The 26,122-nt window shown below is 48.5% G+C and overlaps 1 protein-coding gene across 7 annotated transcripts in view; it reads left to right on the top strand.

Annotated features, from left to right (window-relative positions):
* The window catches only part of TAOK3 (TAO kinase 3), a 150,106-nt gene that overhangs the window by 120,947 nt on the left and 3,037 nt on the right, over window positions 1-26,122 (top strand). For 4 of the 7 annotated variants that reach the window (XM_065567825.1, XM_065567824.1, XM_008171517.4 and 1 more), the window contains exons 14-19: window positions 3,930-4,064; window positions 11,746-11,982; window positions 12,550-12,678; window positions 15,571-15,774; window positions 22,605-22,844; window positions 24,804-25,016. In XM_065567825.1, coding sequence (XP_065423897.1) covers window positions 3,930-4,064; window positions 11,746-11,982; window positions 12,550-12,678; window positions 15,571-15,774; window positions 22,605-22,844; window positions 24,804-25,016 — 1,158 coding nt within the window. Of the gene's footprint in view, window positions 1-3,929; window positions 4,065-8,416; window positions 10,917-11,745; window positions 11,983-12,549; window positions 12,679-15,570; window positions 15,775-22,604; window positions 22,845-24,803; window positions 25,017-26,122 lie in introns of those variants that run through there. The other 3 variants (XM_065567828.1, XM_042843186.2, XM_024108103.3) reach the window with 2 other exon arrangements.

The raw sequence follows: 26,122 nt of genomic DNA, 5'->3' as shown, positions 1-26,122 counted from the left end.
CTAATATCTTCAAAGACCCATGCAAGGGGGCTTGGAACCAAGTTCCAGATTGGACCCATATCCGCTGAAAACTAAAAGATGTTGCTCAGGCTATTGGCAGAAAGGAAGGAAATAGGAAGGAAAAAGGAAATAGATGGAACCTACAGACATCCATTCTTTGTGCTTGTAGCGAGACCTCTCTCTCAGCAGCTGTTGGCCTCACCACCCAGTGTCTGCTTCCCTGATAAAGAGACAATAGGGTCCTCATGGCTCATTTGTCTTACTTCCTTTTACCTATTTGGTGCTAGCTGTCACTGCTATGATAATGTCACCCATTGGTCTTGACAACTACAAAGATTGGATGTATATTTTTTCTGGCTAACATGATGCATTTATCTGAATGTGTTTCCCTGTTAGCTTACCCAGGGTTGCTGGAGATGTTGCATGAGGCAGAAGCCCTGAACCCTGACTCAGGGATTCCAAGGACAGTCCTTGGGCGTTTGTCTACACCAGGTTCTCCAGCCATTAAAATTTCCATTCTTTTTGTGTGCTTGGTTACAAATTAACTGCCACGTCCCTCACCTACGTCAATAAAGAGCTGTTGAAAGATTTTATGTTGTTCACCTCTTGCAGACGGTTCTCTGGGCTGCCCTAAGATGCTGCTGCACATAAGTCAATGGAAGTTGCGCATGAAGATGTGAGGACACAGTTTTAATCCTTGAGACGCCACCCCTTGGAGAATCCAAGGGATCTCACCCGCTTATTTCTTATGGGGGAAAATTAAAATGAATGAAACAGTGTCAAAGAGAAGGCATCATTTCAGGCTGTCTTGTGGGAAATGGAAAGGCGGTTACTTCACTGGATTTTTTTCATAAGAATGTTTTAGTAGATTGCATTGACCTCTGCCACACTAATGTAATAGCTGCTGTCCTGCTAGAACTAAAGACCTACATCTTTTGCACACGCTCCCTTTTCGCCGAGCCCCCAAACAGGACATTTCTCTGTGCCTTGCTGGACTCTGGAGAATCGCCCTGTTTTAACCAGTGGTGTCCCTTCCCCTGAAAGCTCTGAATTGAAACCAAGGTCCTTCAGCCAAAAATTTGCCCATCAGCCTAGTTAAAGGGTTTACTGGGGGCGGGGGTGATATGAGGTGTAGCCTGCATTTCACCCCCGGCCAGTCACTCTTGTCCTTAGGTTGGTCACTGCAGTGTGGAGAACTCCAGAAGGCCTCCGTAATCTACTTCTAAAAATGTTCCAAACTAGGATTCCAGAAGATTTATTTTTAGTGGCTGGTCCATCTGCTTGGAACACTATTGCCTATCTTATCAATAATGTTTTTTACAAAGCCCCGGTCACCCAGAACACTCGGATCCTACAAAGCTTTATAGATTGATTATTTTCCCAATAGACCCACAAGAACCTAATTAGCTGAAAAATATTCTTGAAATTTAAATATTTAATCGTGATATTTCAGTAAAGACAGGGATCTAAGCTTTAGCTTCATTCAGGCATGTATATACATTTTAGACCGGGGTAGGTAACCTATGGCACGTGTGCCAAAGGCGGCACGTGAGCTGATTTTCAGTGGCACTCACACTGCCCGGGTCCTGGCCACCGAGCCGGGGGGCTCTGCATTTTAATTTAATTTTAAATGAAGCTTCTTAAACATTTTAAAAACCTTATTTACTTTACATACAACAATAGTTTAGTTATATATTACAGACTTATAGAAAGAGACCTTCTAAAAATGTTAAAATGTATTATTGGCACGCGAAACCTTAAATCAGAGTGAATAAATGAAGACTCGGCACACCACTTCTGAAAAGTTACCGACCCCTGTTTTAGACCCTCCTCCCTCTGTAATGCGCGCGCACAGCTGAAAGCTAAAATTCAGACTAGTTTCAAGGATGGCTGCTCTCTAACCTTATGGAGTGTTGGCCTCTGTTAAAAGTAATCGGAATCCAACAAAATGCCCAGCATCAGGATGACAAAAATGTAAAATAAAATTAATATTCTTCTAACGGTCCACAGGCTTTCTATTTCTAGAAGACTTCCTTTTATTAATCTCTTTCTCTCCCTGCCTACTCTCCAATTTTTAAACCTTCCCTGTCCCCACCTGATTTAGGGGTGGCAGGTTGTTTTGTATCTTCTCTCTTGCCTGGAGGGAAGATGCTAAAAATACAGGGGCCATTGTAAATTCTGTTCCGTGACAACCCTGGCTATTCCTCCCACCCCGCCAAAGCTCAAATGTGAGATGTGGCGTAGAGTGCAAAATCCCAAAATGAGGGACACAAGAAAAATGGTTGGCTCTAGGCACCTTAAAATGATGGGTGGTTCACTTCTGGATATATATATATTTCCTATATCCTTTACTTTCCTGCTACATATTGTTCACAATATAGAAAGTGCACGAACTTGGGTAAAATATGGATCTAAAATAAAGTCTGTGTGAGAGGTATGCTCCTAGGAGGCAAGGAAGAAGCATGTCAAGACGCACCTTGTCTACACTAGAGTTGTTTCATACAGTTTCCTACCAATAGTACTCACTAGTGGGAATACTGGTATAGACCAGCCAGTAACTGTGTTTCCTAATATTGGTCAGCGCTGGTCTAGAGGACAGGATGGCTACGAAGTCAGTGGCCATCTGCAGTGTTGCCTCCACTAAGTGTTCAAAAATAATGAATCAGGCCTCTGAAAATCAGGAGATTTTTTTTTTTAAATTAGTTTGTGGCTCTTTTTATTTGCCTTCTGATATGAGGGCTTTTATGAGTCCCATTTTCAACCTTTACTCTATAGCCACAAGGGCTGGAAACTTATTTTTTTAAAATGAAAACAGAGATTCTCATGTAATTGACTTCAGGAACTGGGGCTTTAAGAAAATACCAAATGACAAGAGTTGGCAACTCCGTCTGCTCCGGAGCTTCCACCTTTGCCAGGTCCTTTGAACCTGCGCTGGTGAGAGCAGCAGTTGGAATTCTTAGGCAAGATGTCCAGGGTACCCTGGGCATGGCTGGGCTGACCTGGGGACACAGTTTTCAAATACTTTTTCCTTTTGGAAGTCACCTTTATAGCCATTTCTCTTAACAAGTCAACGGTCCTGGACTTTCACAGGCCTGTCTGGAGAGGACGTGGATTTTGAGCGTGCAACAGAATACTGCTTTTTGTTGCGATGCTTAAATGCATGGTATTTCCGCTGCAAAAATCACTAGTTCTTAAGCCTTTCACAACTAGAGAGTGAGAGATTTCAGAGAAGACCATTTGTGGTAAACCTACGAGCTGTCTCTTTAAATAATGAAAAAAAAAAAAACCCTTTGCGAGGCTGTGGAGAGAAAGTGCTAGAACTGTGCATGATCATGACTGGAAAGCAGGATCCCTGAGTGGTCACCGAGTCTTCCCAGCACAAGATCGGGAAGCTGGTCTCTTCAAGCCTGCAATGTTTTTAGGCAGAATGATCCTTCTTCAGAGCAGCTAGCAAACAAAAAGATCAAATTAAGGAGAAAGCAAGTCTTGAAAGGGAATGAGGCAAAATCTTGCTCCTGTGTTAAAAGGGAACGGCATCCTCCTGGCTAGACATGGAAATCACATTTTTAAAGGGATTATTTGGTTGCAGCGCTTTAAGCAAACCTTTCTGAAGAGTCTGATTGCTCTGCATTGCTTTGTGCTTTTCCTTTGTTTTTTTGCACATATGTAATTCTGGAGGTTAAAAAAAAAAAAAAAAAATTCTGCCAGGGATTCAGAAGGCATCCCACTAGCGATCAGCTGACATTCTTAACTGAAGGCTGCAATGTGTTGCTTATTCATTTTGTACTGTGAGAGCTGCAGGGGCTAGCAGAGAGCTAAACTATGCATTTCAAACAGCAGTGCTTGTGCAGAAAGAGGGGTGAGAAAGAGGCAGCCGGCGAGGAAAGAGCACAGCTGGACTTTCTCCTTGTTTTTATCCATTTCTGCAGGATCATGTATTTATAAGGGATGAGGTGGGCCACAGGGAGCACAGGCCTGAGCTGCGGCCTACCCAGTCAGTCCAGAATCAGGCCCTCCACTACCGGAACCGAGAGCGCTTTGCCACAATCAAATCAGCATCTTTGGTAAGCAAACACCCCACCCCCCCTCTTCTTCCTCTCTGTCTCTTTGGTTGGGAAGAGGGTTAAGAATTTTCTTCTCGCCCATATATTTTTTGTTGGCATAGCAACTAGATATTGCACAGAAAGGGGTGTGTGTGTGTGTGTGTGTGTGTGTTTGTGTGAGAGAGAGAGAACATGTAAAAAAAAAATCCATTCTGGGTGTGTTTTCAGCCTATGTAAAATCAAACACATTTATGAGTGAAGTTGATTTCCTCTCTGATTTTTTCTGTATTGCATCTCTCTCTTTTGTTAGTAGTAACCACTAGTAAGAGACTAATCGGTGTGCATGCATATATCTTTATTTGCACGTGTATCGGTAATAGATTTTGGTTTTGAACAAAAAAAATCCAAGTGCTGATGTATTTGATCATTTAAAAAAGGAGACAGTTACCTCCCAGGGATGAATTGCTGGCTATAGATGGCTCATTGATTTATTTATTTCAAGCAACTGTATTTACTGCATTATTTCCCCATTCAAATCCATGAAACAATGCCTGGCTCCAGTAAATGTGGGTTTATAGCAGCCTGTGGGCTCACAAAGAGAGGAGAAGGGGTTGGTAGGATCAGGCAGCATTTGTACTATTGCAAATGGGATTGGTGTAGATGGCTTTGTAGTAGCAAAAGGGGTGTGTGCCGGAAGAGTTAGTTTTCTTGCCTCCTCCACCATCTCTCTGTGTGTCTCATACACACAGCCTGAAATCAGCAGCAGCCTTCCAAGGGGGGAGAGAGATGGCATAAGCAAGAAACTGGGTCCTAAACTGAAAATAATTGAAATATTAAATATTTCAGCTGAACTGACATTAGAGGTCACATGGATAGGAAGATTTACAAAGTATCCAGTGTCTGGCCATGGCATTTGCTGCCTATTATGACATCATCGCAGGCCAACCCAGAAATTACAATGGGTAACCCCTCCCCCTTTTTGTTTTAGTGTGTATCTGAATGATTCCCCCTTCCCCGTCACCACCATTTGCTGATTCCCTTCCACAACCCGTGTGTGTGTGTGTGTGTGTGTGTGTGTGTGTGTGTGTGTACCTTAGGTTAAAGCCTGTGCGGCGGGGATATTAATCTTATTTGTGCTGCTGAAACCTAAAATGAAGCAGTGGAATTTAGACTACTACCATTCCTGTTGTTGGCCTGCATCTAGGGCAGTGAGTTTCTTTTCCCAGGTGTACTTCTGAGTAACACATGCTCTGATTGTCTCCTCCCCTCCCCCCCCCAAATTCAAAGGGTGACCTAGAAACCTGTGCATTAGAGGTCTTCGTACCATCATTCCTGACACAGCAGGGACCTCAGATCGCCTACACCCTTTCTCTGATATTCCCGTGTTGGGGACTGTCTGTTTTTGTAGACTGTACAGTGCCAAGCAATTGTCTGCACTGAACAAGTAGGAGAGCCTCTTTCCAGTCAAGTTGGAGTCCAGGGGGACAAATGATAAACTACTCAAAATGTTATGGGACAAGCCAAAAAAAACCCATATGTATACTGGCATCTTGCTGGCTGATATGTTTTACCTGCCATGGAAGGCTCCTCGCTACCTTAACCCCAGCACCAGAGGGCATAATTCCTCTTCTCTTTCACCTTGTAATTCTCCAGGGGTTCTATTCCTTCGCCTTAATACTTCAGTTAATTCTGCCAGCAACACGTTATCCCAGGCAATGGAGGAGTTTTGAAAGCCATCTGCCAGGCAGTAGAGGGTGCTCATGTGATGATGAAATGCATTGTCCAGACAGCCCCCTGAACTCCTCTGCTCAGAGCAGCTGACAGCCTAAGGTCACTCCAAAACCCCACTTCATGGCAGCCTCCTCTGGGGCTGATACTCTGTGCACTGGGTCTCTGGGATACTTGGATTTGCTAAAGCTTCTCTTCCTATGTGACCAAATCACTGTATAGTTAAAGGGGTTGTGAGACTGAGTAGGGAACTTTCTTTTTTCCGGTCATTTCCATGGGGCACGTTCCTGAGGCGAAGTACGTTTGGGGTCATGCTGTGCTGGTTTGGAGTTCAAGTGAGTGCAGCAGTGCATGTGCACCATAGTATATTTCCTGGCAAGAGTGAATAGGAGACTGACAATAATACCCACCGGTTAAATCCATTCACTATATCAACCAGCACCACTCTCTTCTTGGGTGAAGCATGGGATTTCCTTTCATCCATACGCGTCCATCCTTCTGCTTCCAGTGTCTGTATCCGTGAACATCTCCCTGTCCTTTCTTATGCCAGGAATGAAATGGAATGACAGGAAAGCAACATACAGTAGCAGCTCATGTGGAGGTTTTGTTGTTCCTATCTGATCCAAATACAAAGAAAAAGATTAAAACTGTTTCCCCATAAAAACCCGTCACGGGTAGAGGAGATGTAGTTTCATGTGTGGGTATTACAATCTTTTGTGTAGGTTTTATTTCACTTTATAATGGGAATACTTGTTTTCTTTCAGTTCAGTTATATCAGTGGCTTCCCCCCCCCTTTGATTCAAAGACCTCACTTATATAACCTTTTTGTGGTTATATGCCACTACAGTTGCAGTTAATAATTCTATGGAGGGGGGAGGATTCATAACCCATCCTCACTCCAATCTGTTTTAGGGGGAGCGTACAGAGGGAAAGCTCAGAAGGGCGTTGGTTACTCAGTGAGCATCGCATGGGAGATTTCTAGCATCCCTGCAACCAGCCATTCAGATCTCAATGGTTCTTCATTCTTCTAGTTGATTTTCACTCTGCTGTCTTCTCTACATGAACGTTAGATCCCATGGCATTGGCACCTTCTAAAATAAGAGCAGATTTGATTGCTCCCCCCACCCCAGACCACTCCCCATTGCTATCCATCAATTGCTTTCTCTGGGTTCTGCCCCCCAACCCCTGAAGAGTTGTACAGTTGTGAGAGAACTATTTCATAAAGGCCATGGACTGCTCTGATGCTGTTAGTAGTGATCTCTTGGAATGAAAACCTCTGTGTAAACATATGTTGTTTTGTTGGGGTGAAAAATCATCTTCCAATGAGATTCCCTCAAACCCCTCAGCCTGAGAGATGGACAGCACTGTAGATAGAATGCATTATGCTCTGGGGAGGGAGCAGAATAGCTGTCCCAGCTGGTTGAATTCAGGAACAATACCTGTGATCTCTGAACCTTCAGGTTCTCCCTGGGCTGACTTGGCTTAGTGCAGGCTCTCAGAGGAGATGGGTGTCTCTAAAAGGGCACTGTCAATTTGAAACGTAGTCCATAGCCAAACATTAGTTCAAAGTCATTTCAAGTAGCTTACCTACCCCTGAGCCCCATGATAAAAGTTATGGTTATACAGTCACACTTTCCCATTGATTTTAAATGTGTTTTTCTGCCCTGTTTCTGCATGAGAGCACCACCCAAACAATAGGGAAACTGACTGGCTTTACAGGAGAAACAGTGAAATGGACTACCCACAAAGTGCTGCTAGAGGCACAAAGGAAACAAGCTGTGAAAACAGAAATATTTTTTTCTCTAATCTCTTTCAGAGACTGTGATCTTAGGTATTTTTTGTAACAATAGTAGGTAAAAATTATTCAGGCAAGAGTGTGATTGTTAACTTGGTGGGTCTTTTAAGGCCGATTTTAGTCCTCTTCTGGAGCAGAGGTTCTCAGATTTGTTCATAGTGTGGACTACTATTTAACATGAGCTGCCTTCTTTCTCATTGCTTATGATTCAGACCATTTGCAATTCTGTCACATCCCTGTGGCAACAGGGAGCATCACTGACATGGGACAGTAAGGAGAAAGCGTCCCGTGTGCTTTTTGTTGATTTTAATGCAATATAGGAGGCATCAGCCTTGTGCGCCCTGCCACAGATCATGAAGCACATGTTTTGCAGATCACCAGTGGTCCACAAGCCACAATTCAAGAACCTTCGCTCCGGAGCTTGGAAAACCCCAGTTCCCCTCACCTGGAAAGAATGCAGGACATGCTGCATCTTGATCACAAATGCCAGGCAGCATCCACCCTGAAAAGGAAGTTTGTCAAATCCATGCATTTAGAGACAGGATGGGGTTGGATGACAGTAACAGTATTGTCTGAATTTATTTATTTATTTAGGGCTTGACCCCTTTTTCTCAGGACCCATCACACTTCTGGATGTCTGTCTTCATAGTTGTTCACTTAATATGAGTTTTCGAGACGATGGCCTCTGGTGCTTAAAATCCTAGAGAGTTAAAGTGGCAGTAGCAATGTGGATTCAACTGAAGGTCTTCTTATTCTGTTTGGAATCAAAATGCAGACAAGGGAATCTTGTATTTTCACTCTGGGACCTTAAACTCCTTAGGCATCTGGTACATGAAGGCAGTGTTCTATGGGTCTGACCACTGAAATAACATCAGGCCAGTTGGATTCCACATACAGACATATATATTTTAATTAATGTACTGTTTTCTGGGTCTGTTGAAAACCTATGGCATTGGTGTGTCTTTCTCTTGACAGAATCACCTGACTGATAGTACCTCAACCCCTGTCCAGAAAGTCTTCAGTTGATACTATCCTGTTCTGTAGTCTTCTCATTCATAGTCCTTTTTCTCATTGTAAGAAACTGGGCGTGTTTTCTTGAAACACCCCACCCTGGTAGCAGGGGCTGATATTTCTGGGAAATGGTTATGTGGATTCTGGTTGCTCATCTCACCTGGATAGGAGAGGTGGGCATGGCTCTCTGGGGAGAGGATATGGTGTGCGGGCTGAGTAGTGTGTAGGGAGGAATCCAAGTAATAGCTAGGGCTAGGGAGGAGGTTTGAGCTAAACTTTCTTACTGTTAATGTCTGTTAATAAAACCAAATCTCAGGGAGGATTTGGATTCTGTATAATGTGTAGAGTGGCTGGGAGCAGGCTGGAAAAGACACCTTGTATTTTATTCAGCCGTTCAGTTCTGTAGCTGTCCTGACACCTGTTGTATGTTCATTTCAACTCAGAGCTTTAGCAACGTCTAGTATGTTTGGCCCTAAAGTATTCTGACATTTTCTGATCATCTGGGAAATACTTTTGCAGTGAACAAATCAGTCTTCTTCCCTTATCTGTTATAATCTGTAGGATTATGTTGTTCATAAAGCACTTTAATGTCCTTGTATAATTACGGGTGCCATTAACATGTTGTCATAATGCTTCCTCGCTGTTCTTATGATTTTGTGTCATTAACATCTGACTGACCTTCACCCCCATCGTATCCGTTTGAAGACTGTCACTCGTCTTGCCATAGTTGGTTTCACTTCCTGCTGCTGGTGTGCAAGTATATAATCAGTCTAGTTAACTTCAGACTAATGTCCTTCGATCCTTGATGTAAAGAGGAGACGTTTGTTTCTCTGGCACATGTTTGGCTTTAACAGGTTGGCTTTAACACAGCCACAGGTTCTCCCTGGGAACAGAGCCTGGTTTAGACAGAAAATTGATGGTCTAGGTGGATACATTCCTCTGAATTAAATGCATGTTTCATTTTTTTTCCTGCAATGCTAGTGGTTGCCCATTTTGTGCCATAAATTCCATTGTTCTCATCAACAGTTATTCTGGGCCTTTGATTTCAATTTTACTGATGGTTCATTATTACATCCTGCTCGCTGTTCTCAGCCCACAACAGGGTAAAGGCCTTTCAGCCCTCTTCCTATCCTCCATCCAGAGCTGCTTTTCATAGCCCGGTGCAGAACAAAGAACTCTTCCGCCCTGGGAAACGGTTTGGCTGGAATGAATTTGAGCGTGCAGCCACCATGGTTTCACTCTACAGAGCCAGTACTGTTGTTCCCAATGGCATCTCAGCTGTCTTGTCAAACTTGTACTGTTTTGTTGATTTAGATGGTTTTGTTGATCGCTGCTTCTTGCCAGCTAGTTGTCTTAAAATGCTGGACTGGCCAACGAGTGTTTAATAACCAAAAGCATCTGTTTTTCCTCCTTTATTAAAATTCAAGCCATCCAACGGCCCTTGATGCACCCCATCCTAAGTCAGTGCTCAGCTGTTGCTTCTTAACACCTTCTGGCGGCTGTGATGATGCAGTGCCTTGCACTTCTTTTTCTGTGGATGCCGTGGTCACCTCTTAGCTACCCACAGAGAAATTCAAAAAGAGCCTGGGATCCCCCAAACTGCAGAAAAAGTTGCCACTGTGCATGAGAATAAGGGTTGTTTTGTTTTGTAAAGTTTCCATAGTCTCCATCAACGGTCTGAGCACCATTTGCTTCTTGCTCGATTTGTGGAGCAAGCCTGGTGTGCAAGTGTGCAGGGCTACGGTCTCTGATCCCGTGTGCCATCTATGCCAGGCCCAGCGTTCACCCCCAGCCACTACCTGTGAATAGCAGCGGATAGTGAGATGGTGGTTTTGTTAGGCAAACCTACGGTCATATCTTTTTACCAAGATGAAGATGGTTGTGGTCTATCTGACAATGCTCTCCTTTGAACGGGGAGCACTGCAATTGGTATTTTCTTCTTAAAATTCCTGGCATAACTGAGGCTCTTACCTCTCCTTCACACGCCTGCACTAAGAGCGTGGAAATCTGTGCACCCTGTGAGTTTGTTTCAGCTGAACAGAATTCGTAATCTGCTTAGCCCGTATGATCCACCTTGTTAATACTGTTCGGTTATGGAACAGTGCGCCCTTTTGTTCGGAACCACTGGGTCCAATGGGCGGGATCGCTCTTTAAGGAGCGTGCGGCACCCAGCGCCTCGCTTCTGTCTGTGCCACTCATGGGAACCTGAGCGCAGGGAGATCTGCCTCTGTGTGTGGATTGTCCATAGAATAAAAACAGGACCACGGCTTCAGCATCCAGAAAATAACACTGGCAAGCACATTTTGACCATCATTCAGGAGCAACCCATAAGGAAGAATGTAAGGCTGTTGCAGTCGCTGGGGGAGATAAAAATCAGGGGGGGGAGAATCCTTATGGGATGGAAACCAGGTATAACATACAAGGTGCAGATGTAGATGGCTAGGTGCAGGGTTTCCACCTGTGAAAGGAGGGTGGGGGCCAGCAACCAGCAGTCTCAAGGTGAACCTGCAAAGAGGGGGCAATTTAATAATGAAAAGTGCTGACCCGGTGTGTTCTGGTGTTACTCTAGGTTAGATTGCAGGTAGGGGAAGGAAATGTGTGGGGGTAGCCGATGAAAGTGAGCCGCCCTCCAGCGCTTTGGGAGGAAGCCTGGAATGAGGCAGCTCCTCATAGGAAGAGGATTTAATAAGGGATGGAAGTGGAGCCAAAGCAAAGGAGTTTTGTTTCTCCCCCCCATGTCGTGACCATTTTATGAACCCTGCCCGAGAGGGACTCTGTAGGTCTTAGATCTGCCTTTGTTTCCAAGTGCTCTGTGGCGTTCCCTAACCTGATCAGCAAGCTGCCTGCCTCTCTTCTGCATAAACGGCTGGGCATTTCCTGCAAGGAACAGGCCATGTTCTGTTACTGGACATGCCGTGAAACCCCTTAATAATGTGGAAAAATCTGGCTGTGCATCCCAGGCGAGAGGCGTTCCTGGCCTGTATGATTCCTCGATGTTGGGCCGTTTGTGACATCAGACAGTAGCTGCCTCTATAAAAACCTGGAGCCGTGTTCCCGGGGAGTCCATTTGTGCGTGCTGGGAGTTTGCTTAGCAGGTAAGTAGCTGTGAAGGGGAGACTTGCCTGCAAAGGGAGCCTCTGACTTTTTTTTCCTTTTCAATGACGCCAGGTTACAAGACAGATCCATGAGCATGAGCAGGAGAACGAGTTGCGGGAACAGATGTCAGGTTATAAGCGGATGCGGCGCCAGCACCAGAAGCAGCTGATCGCCCTGGAGAACAAGTTGAAGGCCGAGATGGACGAGCACCGCCTCAAGCTGCAGAAGGAGGTGGAGACCCATGCCAACAACTCGTCCATTGAGCTGGAGAAGCTGGCCAAGAAGCAAGTGGCTATCATGGAGAAGGAGGTCAGTAATTATATCAATTACATATCTGGGCCGGGAGACTGAACAGGAAAGCACTGCAAGTGATCTCCAGGGAAAGACTGTTCAACCACATCTAAAACATGTGTTTTGGGAGCTGTACGTGGCGACTGTCTGAGGGTGCTTTGGTAGCTTGTTTTACCCAAACCAGCTGGATCTCAGTCTAGTTCGTAATGGACAGTTGTCCCCAAGCACCAGTTGGCCGTAACTAGTAACACTGCTGACTGAACTGACCTCATAGCCCTAGACGGGATGGTTCTAGGTCATGGGGTGAGACATGTTAATTGGTAGGATACAGAAGTTTGCACTGTCCAGGCCTTGAGAATGAACGATTTCACATTTGGTTTTGGTGGAGGAGACAGGAAACCGAAAGAAATTCCTAAATGTATGTGGGTGGTAAAAATTTTTACAATTAAACTTTCATGTGGTTGAATAGTGACAGGCTAGGGCCTTGCACCGCAGGGTTCGGAGGGACAGAATGCACAATTACAGCTTGCTTGGCGATAGACTTGGTGCACTCGTTCACTCACTCTCTCTCTCTCTCTCTCTCAGGCAAAGGTGACTGCAGCGGATGAGAAGAAATTCCAGCAACAAATTTTGGCTCAGCAGAAGAAAGACCTGGCGACCTTTTTAGAAAGTCAGAAGAAGCAGTACAAGCTTTGCAAGGAAAAGATTAAAGAGGTAAGAACCACCACATTTCAAAGAGGTTTGGAGCAAGTACGGTCCAAGCTTTGCTTTTGATAAATTTGGGCCTGCCCCGTGGTTTAATGCCCATTACCACGTGGCGATCCGAATTCAGATTCCTAACTCCTCGGGCCTTCGGGAACGGGGAAAGCCTGGGGTCGTTCCAGAGTGATTTACTAATATTCTCAGTAGCATCCGCCAGCTACAGGAAGGTGAATCTCCACAAAGCAGGATCTTTGAAACTGAAAGTCAGAGGGAAAAGGAGAGCTCTTGGAGAATTCCCACCGGCATCCCTCACTGAGCACCAACTTGGTCATCAGCTTTATTTAAACCCTTTCTAAGGCACCTGCCAATAGTCATCAGCGTGCTCAGCAATTACCAATACAAAATCAAAATAAATAAATGGCCTGCCTATATATACAGCCAGTCCCACCCCAAACCGCATGTATAAAGGCAGCATCACACCGGTCAAAGGGACTAGTAGCATAAAGTGCAGGGAGAAAAGGGATAGCAAACAAGGAGCAGGAGAAGAGCCTCATCAAGGGGGTGAATCAGCAAAGCACTTGAGCATGTGCTTAAGGCCCATTGGAGTCCATGAAACTTAAGCATGTACTTAAGTATTTTGCTGAAAGTGTGCTTAAGAAAATACAGACAAGGATAAGTCTGCAGAAATGAGGAGGCTTTTGCCTCAGTGCTCCAAAGGCGGCCAGCAGGACTGTTGTCCTCTGAGTGTTGCCCGTCCAAAGAGCCTGGCCTGACGTAGTCCTGCTTCCATCCTCAACTTGTTAATGCGCTTTAAGGTGCACTGGTTTATCTGCGATGAGCTGACTGACCCAAGGAATCTCCAGAACCGCGTCCCACTTTGCAGGCTAACGCTAAACAACGACGTCAGCCGCCCAGGTATTGACTAATTTATAGGGGGGAGTTGCCTACTCCTGATCAGAAAATAAACCAACTACATCCCTACCCCCAGGAAGGGAAAATGCCTGAGAGACCCCTGGTGTAATTCTGTATCCATACGCCCTTGAGGTTGAGGCCAACACACTCTGCAGCCTGGGCTGAGGGCCCATTTGACACCGCTATAATGCTTCTCGTTAAATGATGGGGTACCTGGTATTGCCACAAGGACTGTTTTGCCATTCCCCATCGCTTAGCAGAGCTGAGCACGCTTCACGCTCCTTGTTACCTTGGGGGGACTGTGCCCAGACAGTGACTCTAGTCAGCCCCCAGGGGTGTCTGAGAACAAGCAGGCTAGCCTGCCTCCATCCCATCTAGCCGACCTTCATTGAGCTGTAACGCTTGGCTGAGATTTAAACCAAAAAAACCTTCCCCAAATATCCTCTTTTTCCAGGGGCGCTACACCATTAAATCGGTGGAAACTCTTTAAAAAAAAAAAAGTGTATTGTGAAAGAGTGCTTCAGGGAAACTGTAGCAAGTACACAAACTGTCCAAACTGCGCTGTTCTTGTGGCTGGCCTTGCAAGTCTATTGTAGTACATGACATAATGTGCATTTACATGGCACCTTGCAGTTGGGAATTAAAAGCACTTTACAAACCTTTCCTTTATTAAACTTGCTACCAAAATCCTTACGTGTGTGGGTGGGGGGATAGATAAATATATTATCTTCATTTTGCAGCTGAGGAAACTGAGACATAGAAGGGTTAGATGACTTGACTTACCCAGGGTCACAGGACCAATCAGTAGCAGAGCTGGGAATTGAGCCCAGGAGTCACTCTTCCTGGAGTGCTCTCTAGCAATCCCTTTTGATGCCGTTACATTGTGTTCGTATCATTGCTGTCTATAAGCCCACAGATGTTTGCCCTGCCAATAATTTTAGTTCAGCTAGAGAGGGGGGGTGGTCTGGGGACCCATTCAGATCCTGTAAACCTCGTGGTTCCGTTCTTGCCATACGTCACAGAGCTGTGTAATAAATTTGTGCTTGAGAAACTGGCCAAAGGATCTCCAAGCTATTCAGACTGGCAGTGACTTTGGAATCAGTCCAGCTGTAGTTACCAAATGAAAGCGGCGGCTCTGTGTTTCACATGTGATGGGATACTTGGTAGCATTTAAAATTGAGATTAGTAATGCCTATGGTTCCGTTTGGGCCCAGAGTGAGGGCAACCCCCTGAGGAAAAGCCAAACTGGATTGGGGAGCATTTCACTACATACCTGAGGGTTTGGTTTTTTTTTTTCTTTTTTAAATCATTAAAGATGTTGTTACTGCCAGCCTTTGGTGGCTTTAAAGACCATCCAGGCTGCAGGTGCTGGTTCAGACGGAACAAAGGAAGCCAGGTGTCAATTCGTCAGTACAAGGAACGTTGCCTTCCAGTTGGGTGTGCTTCACTGTTAACAGTTCAACACAGGTTTCACTTCTGTACTTTATAAACTGGTTCAGGTAGTCAGAATTTCCTTCTGCTGTCATTCTTAGCACAAGCATCATATAAAAGCTAGGTGGTGTCATTATCAAAGAATCCTAAATAGAACTGCCTTGATCGTGAACTCGGGTGTTGTAGCTAAGTAGCTAGAGCACAGAATTGGAATCCAACCTTTTCTGGCTTCTATTCATGGCTTTAACACTGACTTATGTAGGCTTTGGGCAAGTCATTTGTCCCTAGGTCCTCAGGTGTAAAATGGAATTCAGTGGTGGTGTGAGGGGTAGTGTCTTTAACGCACTTTGAGATCCTAGGGCGAGAGGCGCTTACAGGAGTACAATGTGATGTTGTTACTACTACTGTTGTTATAAGTAGGTAAAGGGGAGTGCATAGTCACGTGGGTGTACCGTTACCATCTAGCTCCAGAGGGCTCATGTGGGCATCATCTAGATAGGCAGGTTGGTCCTAAGAAGCGACTTGTTTCTTGATCATTTATTGGTGTGTGCACGCACCCAGGAGATGAATGAGGACCACAGCACACCGAAAAAAGAGAAGCAAGAGCGAATCTCCAAACACAAAGAGAATCTGCAGCACACGCAGGCCGAAGAGGAGGCCCATCTACTCAGCCAGCAGAGGCTCTTCTACGACAAAAACTGCCGCTTCTTCAGGCGAAAAACCATGGTTAAGAGGCACGAGATGGAGCAGCAGAACATTCGGGAGGTACGTCACTCTTTGCTATTTGGCGCTATTTAACCTCTCCCTCGCTGGACTGTTTGATTAGTTTGTTCTTAGCTGTTCAGGGCTGTAAAGCAGTGGTTCAGGAACCGGGGGGTGATTCATGGAGTTCTTGCTAGTTCCCTGGTACTGGCTTTTCTCGTTTCTAATTGCTAAATTGCATAAAGAGCTAAAAAGACATGTAACATTCTGGCTGTTAATTTTCCAAGTAAGCAACTTCTGTAGTGGCAACAAGGCTTCTCTTGCTGGTGTGGGCAGCTCCAAGGGAAGAGACTGAGTTTGGGAGTCAGGCTCTCTTGAGTGGAAGACGTCTCCTTGGCATGGGATTTGTTGGGTGACCCCACTGGGCTTCTCTGGCAGGAGACCCGAGAGAGTCAGCTGCCATGTGTGCCAGCCTCATCCAGGGTATCCCTGGGAGACGTCGGTGGTACACTCACAAGAGCAGTAGCACAATTGAGTGTCCGTCATGTGACCAGTTTCTACTCTGTTGGATTGGTTACGGACAGTTAGATGGCTAGAAGTAGATGTTACCCCCATAAACAGCATTAAAAGCATAGGCGTGCGCAGGGGGTGTGCCGGGTGTGCCTGGGCACCCCCTAATGCAGGGCAGGCAGAGCTGTAGGGGGGGGCGGGGCTACGTGCTCCCACAGGGCAGCATGTATGGCGCCGCGCTGAGCCAGACGCTGCTAGGAGCCTCCCTCATGGTTGCGGGGGGTGGTTGGAAGTGGCGGGGGGCAGTCAGGGGACAGGGAGCAGGGTGGGTTGGGCCGGGGGGTGGGCGCTCTCACCTCGGGGGCAGCTCCCCCCTCCCCAGAGTCCCTGCATGCAGGGGAGAGTCTCGGCAGACGCAACTCTGTACGCTGCCTCCCTCCCCCTTCCCAGAGCTGACCTAGTTCCCAGCCCATTGGCCAGGAACCCCGGCCAATGGGAGCTGTGGGGGGCGGTGCCAGAGCTGCCTGACCACGCCTCCCCTGCAGGGAGGGGGGCGGAGCTGCAGGCAGAGAGAGCCTCAGGCTATTCTTCAGGGAGACAAGGAGTCCAGGGCAGCCTGGGGGCTAGCAAGGGGTCTGGCGCTGGCAGCAGCAAGTGACCTGGCCCAGCCCGCTCTGCTCCACCCCACCGGCTCCCAGCATTGCTCAGTGGTGGGGGTTTGGGGGAGGGGGTGGGGTATGCTGGGGCCGGGTTGCTCGCTGGTGCCAGGCTCCCTGCTAAGCCCCCAGGCTGCCCTGGACCCTGTGTCCCCCTGAAGCACAAGGCCCCCCAAAGCACGGGGTCCAGGGCGGTTGCCCCGATCCGTCCTATGGTTGGGACAGCTCTGCTTGGGCACCACTAAAAATCATACAAACCTGCCGCCCCTGATTGGATAGGAGGTGGGATTATGGGGTGGTGGTTAGGGGCGGGGGTCTCTGGAGGGGGTGGTCAGGGAGCAGGGGGGGTTGGATAGGGCATGGGAGTCCTGGGGTCTGTCAGGAGGTGGGGGGGTGGATAGGGGTCAGGGCAGTCGGGACAGGGAGCAAGGAGGGTCGTGGGGGGGTCTTTGGAGGCGATGGTCAGGGGACAAGGAGCTGGGGGGGGTTGGATGAGTCGGGAGTTCTGGGGGGGTTGTCAGAAGGCAGGGGTGTGGAGAGGGGTTGGGAGAAGCAGGGAGCAGGGGAGGTTGTATGGGTTGGGAGTTCTGGGGGGTCCTATCAGGGGGTGGGGAGCGGTTGGATAGGCGTGGGAGTTCCAGGGCTCTGTCTGGGGGCGGGGGTGTGGATAAGGGTCGGGGCAGTCAGGGGACAGGTAGAGTCCTAGGGGGTAGTCAGAGGACAAGGAGCAGGGAGGCTTAGGTAGGGGGTGGGGTCCTGGGGGGCAGTTAGGGGCAGGGGTCCCAGGAGGGAGTAGTCAGGGGACAAGGAGCAGGGGGGTTGGGGGTTCTGAGGGGGGAATTCAGGGGGCAGGAAGTAGGAGGGAATGGATGGAGGCAGGGTGGGGGAGGGGCTAGGGCATGGCAAGGGCGGGGCTCCCTGGGTGCACACCCTAATGAAATGGGTGCACACCCTAATGAAATGGGCTGCGCATGCCTATGATTAAAAGAATATTAAAGCTACGAAGTCAAGCACTCAGAAGTTAGAAATGGCAGTATTAAGGTTGCCTGTACAACCTTAATGTAACCCCCTCGTGCGTATGCAGTATGATGTTATGTGATCATGTCATTCAAAACCATTTATTCCACAGGACCACTGCCTCATTCAGTGCACAGGATGGACCTGCTCTGGGATTAATCAGTATTCTGTGGTAAAGGAGGATGTTGATTCTATCTCTGCCTCTGCCAGAGAGTTCCTATGTGATACTGGGCACAGGTCGCTTACACCCAACTTTTCATAGGTGGTCATTAACTGTGTGTTCCTCATTTACTGGGTGCCTGACTCAAGACCCGAGGGTCTGATTTGCAGAAGCGTGGAGCACTCACAGCTGCAACGGAAATGAACAGGAGCTGTGCTTGGAACATAAGAAGTGCTGTATAATGCAAAGCACTTTGAAAAATCAGGTCCTGGCCATCTCCGAATGTGCACCTAAAGTTAGTGGATGCTTCATTTCAATTGTGACTTCACCTCTATTATGAGTGTGTATATCTGATAGTCAAGACAATGGACAGTCTAGTGGTCCTGTTGGGTTAATTGCACTACTTGGGTAAAACAGAGATAGTACCAACGCCTTCTCTCACGGGGATTTTGTGAAGGTTGATTAGTGTTTGTGAAGCACTCGTTCGAGCATTTCCCATGAGGAAATTAAAAATTCTGCCTTCCGAGCAGCGATTGAATAGTGTGGTGTAAATAAGGCCTGGGACCACACACTGAACAACCAGAGGATAAACTCGTTAAGTGAGCACCATCCATCCTGTGCGCTGAAAGAGGCAAGGGTCCTATGGAAAAATAGTATGTCCTCATGTAATTAAAGACTGTATCATAATGCAAATGCACAAGTGGGCAGAATTAAGGTTGCACAAGCATTTCCTAGCTTTTGAGTGCCTGACTTTGTAATCCTGATGTTCTTGTAACAGTATTTTTTGCGTGAGATTTCCTAGGGGTTTTAAAAAAGCAAACTGAAAAAACTGAAAAAGTGGCTCGATCTTCAGAAGGAAAGTGCTTAGACTCTTGTGAAAATCAGGCCCCTTTGTGGGACACCCAAAATCAGGACTTGTTTTTGAAAAGCTTGGCCATTACCTTTGAACAGAAAAGTAACGTCCGTTATCAGTGAGGTTTTCGTTCCATGGCAAGAGCAAAGGAATGTGTGTAAAATGGGGCGTCCCCTTTCATTTTGGACTGGCTGGCACGAGAACTCGGAAGGAGTGCAATCCATTTGTGTTCCTGGTGAGTCTTTAATGAGGGTGCCAGGGGAAGATTTTTGACACAAAACATCACTGATTCCAGGGCCTGAAGTACTGAGTGCTTGAAATCCACTAGATCCCTTTGGATAAGAGGGTGAAAGGGCATCAGTATCTCGGAGAGTCTGGCTAGTGACCTTGGCCATCAGATGCAGATCAGTTCAATTTAGGCATTGCCTACTTGGCAGTACTGATCCCCTGCCAGAGATGAGCCATGGCTCTGAACCTGCTTTTCTTTTCCTAGTTTAGAGCTGTCACAGTTGCTACACCAAAGCTGGGTCTGCACTATGGGCTGGTTTACCTGTGTTCATTAGGGATGTGATTTTTTTTTTTAACTGTTGTCGTTCTAGTGGTATAGAAGCCCTAGTGAACAGTTTCACCAGTATAACTTATTTCACTTTTTGAACTGGAATGAGTTATGCTGCCATAGACCTCATCTGGAATGCTGTGGCAATCCTGGTCTCCCATGTTTAAGAAAGATTCGTTCAAACCGGAACAGGTGCAGAGAAGGACTACTAGGATGATCCGAGGAATAGAAAACCTCCCTTAAAGAGAGAAGACTCAAAGAGCTGACTCAGAGCTTGGCTTGTTTAACCCAACCAAATGAAGGCCGAGGGGAGATCTGATTGCTCTCTTTAAATACATCAGAGGGATAAATACCAGGGAGGGAGAGGAGTTATTTAAGTTAAGGGCCAATGCTGACAAGAACAAATGAATATAAACTATCCATCAACAAACTTAGGCTTAAGTTGTGGAACAGCCTTCCAAGGGGAGCAGTAAGGGCAAAAAACCTAACTGGCTTCCAGACTGAGCTTGGTAAGTTCATGGAAGGGATGGTATGATGGGACTGCCTACGATGGCATGTCGCCCATCTGCAACTGCCAGCAGCAAATATCTCCAACAGCTGGTGATGGGACACTGGATGGGGAGGGCTCCGAGTTACTACAGACAATTCTTTCCCAGGTATCTGGCCCACATGCTCTGGGTCTAATTGATCACCATATTTGGGGTCGGGAACAAATTTTCCTCCAGGTCAGATTGGCTGAGACCCTGGGGGGTTTTCACCCTCCTCTGCAGCCTGGGGTGCAAGTCACTTGCAGGTTTAAACTGGAGTAAATGGTGGATTCTCTGGAACTCGAAGTCTTTAAATCATCATTTGAGGACTTCAGTAACTCAGCCAGAGGTTAGGGGTCTATCACAGGAGTGGGTGGGGGATGTTCAGTGCCTGCAATGTGCACCAGGTCAGACTAGATGATCACGATAGTCCCTTCTGGCCTTAAAGTCGATGTGTCTATGAGCTTCTTCCATGCTGATGGATTGTAGCTCTTAACAATACCGGTATAGTTAAAACAGAGAAGTTTGCTAGTACAGATAATGCCTTGAGACAACTTGCTAGCCCATGTGGTGGTGGGTTTGTGCCAGGGCCAGAGGGCACCCTGCCGTGGCAGGCTGGTGTTATGCACTGCTAAGTTTTATAACGTCTGATTTTTATTACTCAGTCGGGTCACCCGGTCCATTCTCCAGGGCAGGATTGTTCCCTGTGGGTGGGATTTTCAAAAGCTCTCAGCATAAGCCTCATTTTGCTCCCACTTGTGTCAATGCAAGTTTCACTCCAGTGCTTTGTCCAGTAAAATGTAAGTGACTCAAAGGGTGGAGTTCCCATCCAGCCTTTTGGGCGACCATGCCACAATCCAACCGAGTTCACTGGGGGCAATTTCCTGATCAACCGCCTTGGTTGATTTTTGTCTGATGGCTCCTAGTTAAAACCCAGCGGAGACATGATGGCCCCAGTAGTGAGTGAAAAGCCAATGAATTCTCCCCTCCCCTTCCTCAAGCATAGGTTAATTATGTCTGTGTCACTGCCTCCGACAATGGCACAACCCCGAGGCGTTCATAGCCGGGGGAAGAGGGAGATCTGTCTGGAGCTGGGAAGGGAATGGGACTGAATGTAGACCTTTGGGAAATCCTTTGTCTAACCCTCGTTCATACAATCATAGACTCGTAGGACTGGCAGAGACCTCGAGAAGTCATCTAGTCCAGTCCCCTGCACTCACGGCAGGACTCAGTATTATCTAGACCAGCGGTTCTCTAATTGTGGGTCAGGACCCCATTTTAATGGCTGACATTAGACTTGCTGGGGGCTGACGCCAAAGGCTTCAGCCCTGAGTGGTGGGGCTCAAGTTACAGACCCCCCAACTGGGGCTCAAGCCCTTGGGCTTTGGCTCCCTGGCCGAGGCGGTGGGGCTCAGACTTTGGCTTTGCCCCACCCAGGGCAACAGGGCTCGGGTGGGCTCAGGCTTCGGTCCGCCCTCCTGGAGCTGTGTAGTACATTTTGTTGTCAGAAGGGGGTCGCGGTGCAATGAAGTTTGAGAACCCCTGATCGCGACCATCCTTGCCGGGTGTTCAGACTTGGCTTGCAATGCAAATTCTCCAGCACTGCCGTTGAGAAGTCCAGCAGGATTCCAGCGTGCCAGCAACAGTCCGAGCGCAAGGACTCTGTGTTGGCTATTGCTGCAGAGGCCCAAGGGCTGGGGCCTGGACTGTGCTAGGGGACACGCCCACGCCCTCGCGGACTTAGTCTAGTGTGAAGCACAGCAGCTAGAACTGAGCATTGCCAAACTCATCTCATACAATGGCCACCAGATAGTTGTTACATGAGAACTGCTAATAATCCATGCTGAGCTGAGCCACAGGTGAAGGGCTCTGTGGCACCTAGCAATACCCTAAGGCAGAAATATTAACAGCCGTCAGTGGAAGAGCTGGGACTAGAACTGATGGTCTGTCCTAGCTTAAACTCAGGGCATGTTTGCAAGCTACAGGGGGTTGCGTGGAGCCCTCTGTCCCAGTGCGCACACGCTCGAGTCGCATGGAGTCAGGAGCATATCGAGCTTTTGCAAAAGCCACGCAGCAGGGGCCAAACTGGGGCTTCACAGCAGTTGGCAGCACTGCTCTCCTGACGTGCCCTGGGGTATCCGAACTGATTGGTCTCGCCTCGGCGGTGGTTCTGCTAGTAATGCATGGAGATGCCTTCACTCTGGCACCGCACAGCAGCCCCCTGGCATTTCCCTTGCTTCCTGAGCATGCAAAAGCTGTGTTCATGCACTCCGGAGTACTGCAGAAAGCACGTTGCCTGTCAGTGCCATCTGCTGGATGCTTGGTGATAGTAAAAGGATAGAGCCAGGTGAAGGGACAGGGTCGGGGTTAGGGGCAAACTGGGACCAAAGGGGGTTAGGAGCACATTTGTTTTGGACCCACAGTACATACAGCTGTCCAGAACCTCAATCCAAATGAATGGGATGCCTGGCCATACCTATCACGGCTGGCCACGTGCTCACATCGGCTGCGTCTGGGCAGGAAACGGTTTGCAGCTCGAGGGAGAAGGAATGTTGCCTCTTTCTGAGACAGCTCCTTCCAGCCCCTAGCTTCTGTTGCACCGTGTCTTCCGCAGGAATTAAACAAAAAGCGGACCCAGAAAGAAATGGAGCACGCCATGCTGATCCGGCACGACGAGTCCACGCGCGAGCTGGAGTACAGGCAGCTGCACACGCTGCAGAAGCTGCGGATGGACCTCATCCGTCTGCAGCACCAGACTGAGCTCGAGAACCAGCTGGAGTACAACAAGCGGCGGGAGAGGGAGCTGCACAGGAAACACTTCATGGAACTCCGGCAGCAGCCAAAAAATCTGAAGGTATTGTGGGGCTTCCTTTTCTTCAGCTGTTTGCACCCATCCCCTCCTCTTTGCTCTCTGCCCTCTGGCATGCCCTGACCAGCCTCTGTCACCTTTCACCAAGCAGCCCCTCCTCTTGACACTTGGTATCCCCCAGGTGCTCCCTGCCCTGAGCTGGTCTCCTGTGTCTGGTGTACATTGTAAGCGCTTGAGCCAAGGGAAAGGCAGTTTGCGGTTTTTTTAAGTGCCACGTCGATGTAGGTAGCTATAGAAGTGTTTGATTGTAATACTCACAACTGACAAGGCATTTGAGAGATTTTGCTCCTATCTCTCAGTCCTTCCTTCAGCCTCGGTATTGAATCCATTGGTGAAAGGTTCTGGTGTTGCTTCCTTGCCTCTGACGTTAGCAAAAAACTAAATAAATGTGGGGGTGCTGGTCCTTGGCTGCATCCTGCTAATGCAGCTACTGAGCAGTCAGAAACCCGCTGAGCCGTTCTTGGAGCTTTTCCTGTCATCTTTTCGGAGCAGTGGGTGAAGAGCGTGCGCCTTTCCAGTCACGCTTTTCAAATCCTAGAGTCCTCCAGTGGACGTATTGTGGAGGCATTTGGGGGATAGAAAGATGGGGAGGATTTGGGGAGCAAAGGTACTTGGCAAGTCATTGAATATGGCAACTGACCCATGGAGCAGTGATTGTAAAAGAGAGAAAACACTCTAGGTCAGGGGTGGGCAAACTACGGCCCACGGGCTGGATCCGGCCCAAGGGATTGCCCACCCCGTGGTGCCGCGGGCCCTGCGCCGCGCTCCGAAGCGTCCGGCACCATGTCCCTCTGGCCCCTGGGCGGGGGAGGGGGAGAGGGCTCCGAGCATTGCCCTTGCCTCCAGGCACCGCCACCCACAGCTCCCATTGGCCAGGAACGGGGAACCGCGGCCAATGGGAGCTTCGGGAGAGGTACCTGGATGCGTGGCAAGAGCAGCACACACAGAGCCCTCTGGCCCCCCACCCCCTTGGGCCGCAGCGCTTCCTGGAGCGGTGTGGGGCCGGGGACAGGGCAGGCATGCAGGGAGCCTGCCCTGGCCCGGTTTACGCCGCTACCACCCCGGAGCCGCTTTAGGTAAGCGGCACCGGGACGGTGTCCGAACCCCGCCTGCACCCCACCCCCCAACTCCCTGCCCTAAGCTCCCTGCCTGTAGCTCATACCCCTCCTGCACCCCAACTCCCTGCCCTGAGTCCCCCTTGTACGCCCCACACCACTCCTGCACCCCAACCCCCTGCCCTGAGCCCCCTGCTGCACCCTGTATCCCTCCTGCACCCCAACTCCCTGCCCTGAGCCCCCTGCTGCACCTCGCACCCCTCCTGAACCCCAACTCCCTTCCCTGAGCCCCCTCATACACCCTGCACCCCTCCTCTTCCCCAATCCCTTGCCCTGAGCCCTTTCCTGCACCCCAACTCCCTTCCCTGAGCTCCCTCATACACCCTGCACCCCTCCTCTTCCCCAATCCCTTGCCCTGAGCCCCTTCCTGCACACCGCACCCCCTCCCACACCCCGCACCGCAACCTCCTGCCCCGGCCCTGCATACAATTTCCCCACCCAGATGTGGCCCTCGGCCCAAAAAGTTTGCCCACCCCTGCTCTAGGTTGACTAGCCTCAAGTGGATGCTACTGGTTAAGGCCCTTTATTCAGCCAAACACTTAAGCACACACTTAATTTCCATTATCTTCCATGCAACTTAAAGTTGATAATGTGCTTACATGATTGTCTGAATAGAGGCCTAAGTCAGAAGCCTCTTCTCCCTCAGAAAGCGAATACTGCTCGTATTAGTGGCTCAGCTAGTCACCTAAGTACGACAGTGGGTATAAGGTGATGGAGAGCATGGCAGTGCCTTGGCTGGCACTCTTCTGGATGTGCATAGCCCTGCCTGCCAGCCCTCTCAGTACCCAAAACCCTCACTTCGTCTTCATGTGCTCCCATGTTGCTGCAGGCCATGGAAATGCAGATCAAGAAGCAGTTCCAGGACACGTGCAAAGTGCAGACGAAGCAGTATAAGGCGCTCAAGAATCACCAGCTGGAAGTTACTCCAAAGAGCGAGCACAAAACGATCCTGAAGAGTCTGAAAGACGAGCAGACGAGGAAGCTCGCCATCCTGGCAGAGCAGTACGAGCAGAGCATCAACGAGATGATGGCTTCACAAGCCGTAAGTGCCAAGTCCGGCGCTTCAGATCCTCTTGGTGAATGGGATACGCCAGGATCCACGCCCATGGGGAACCGTGGGCGTGAATATTAGTGTAGTGCAGGGGACAGAGCCAGGTATAATGTGAGCAGCTTCTCCTTCCATCTCTGCCAGTGCACCTCATTCCTAAGCTGCATGACCTGTTGGTCCCCACACAGCTTTGCCAATGCACCTCCTGCTTGACATGAAGGTCCCTTGCTTTTCTAGTCATGGGCCTCTCCTGTTCAGTCTTCCAGGCATGCTGAATTGTGGTAGTTTATAGGGTGAGGATTGTTGTCAATTGAGTAGCAAATGAAGACTCTTAAACGAGTTTTGCTTCTGATCTCTAAGTCCCCAGATGTCTCCTGCCTGGTGGTCTTTGCCCTCACCACTCTGCTGCCCAGATACTAGGTTTACAGTTAAAGAACAGGCATCTTCCCCAAATTGCTCAGCAATGTGTACACAGTGTGTGAAGGTCAAATTCACCCCTTTCCTGGGATTTGCCTTTAACGAAGAATACAAAAGCCCTCTCCCAAGGCATGGATGTGGCTAGGGTTCCTCCCTCCAAGCTACTCAGCCCACATCCTAGGTCCTCAGAGCTCAGAGAGACACTCCCACTCCATTTACATCTGGGTGTGGTACTTAGCCACCTGCCTCACTGAGTCGGTAGAAGTCACTTACCATCTTTCAACATGATCAGCACCTGTGTGTTGAGAGGGGTGTTTGAGGCAGACACTGCAAACCTCTTGCAACAAGTAACTGTCCTGAGTTACCGAATGTGAATAATAAAATGCAGTGATTCGGAGATCCACTTAATGGAGGAACTCTTCCCAGCTCATTCTGGGCCTTGCTCCTCTTTTTGTCCTGGGTGTTTCCGCCAGTAGGTCTCCTCACTTTTGCCGCTTCCCAAGGTATTGAGGCATTGATAAAGCCTAGCGCTGCCCATGTGGGGCTCCCAGACACACAGTATTTCTCTGACTTTCCCTAGCTGCTGTTAACACAAGTGCCTGTTCTCTAGCCAGCAGTGACCCCCACTTGCCAGCCAGCCGTGTTCCTGCTCACCAGCTGGCAGGGTTAGCGGTAATGCGGCT

This window comes from Chrysemys picta, chromosome 15 (genome assembly GCF_011386835.1).
Source record: "Chrysemys picta bellii isolate R12L10 chromosome 15, ASM1138683v2, whole genome shotgun sequence".
Taxonomy (NCBI): domain Eukaryota; kingdom Metazoa; phylum Chordata; order Testudines; family Emydidae; genus Chrysemys; species Chrysemys picta.
Note: the sequence above shows the minus strand (reverse complement) of the source record. Positions and strands in the feature narration are given on the sequence as shown.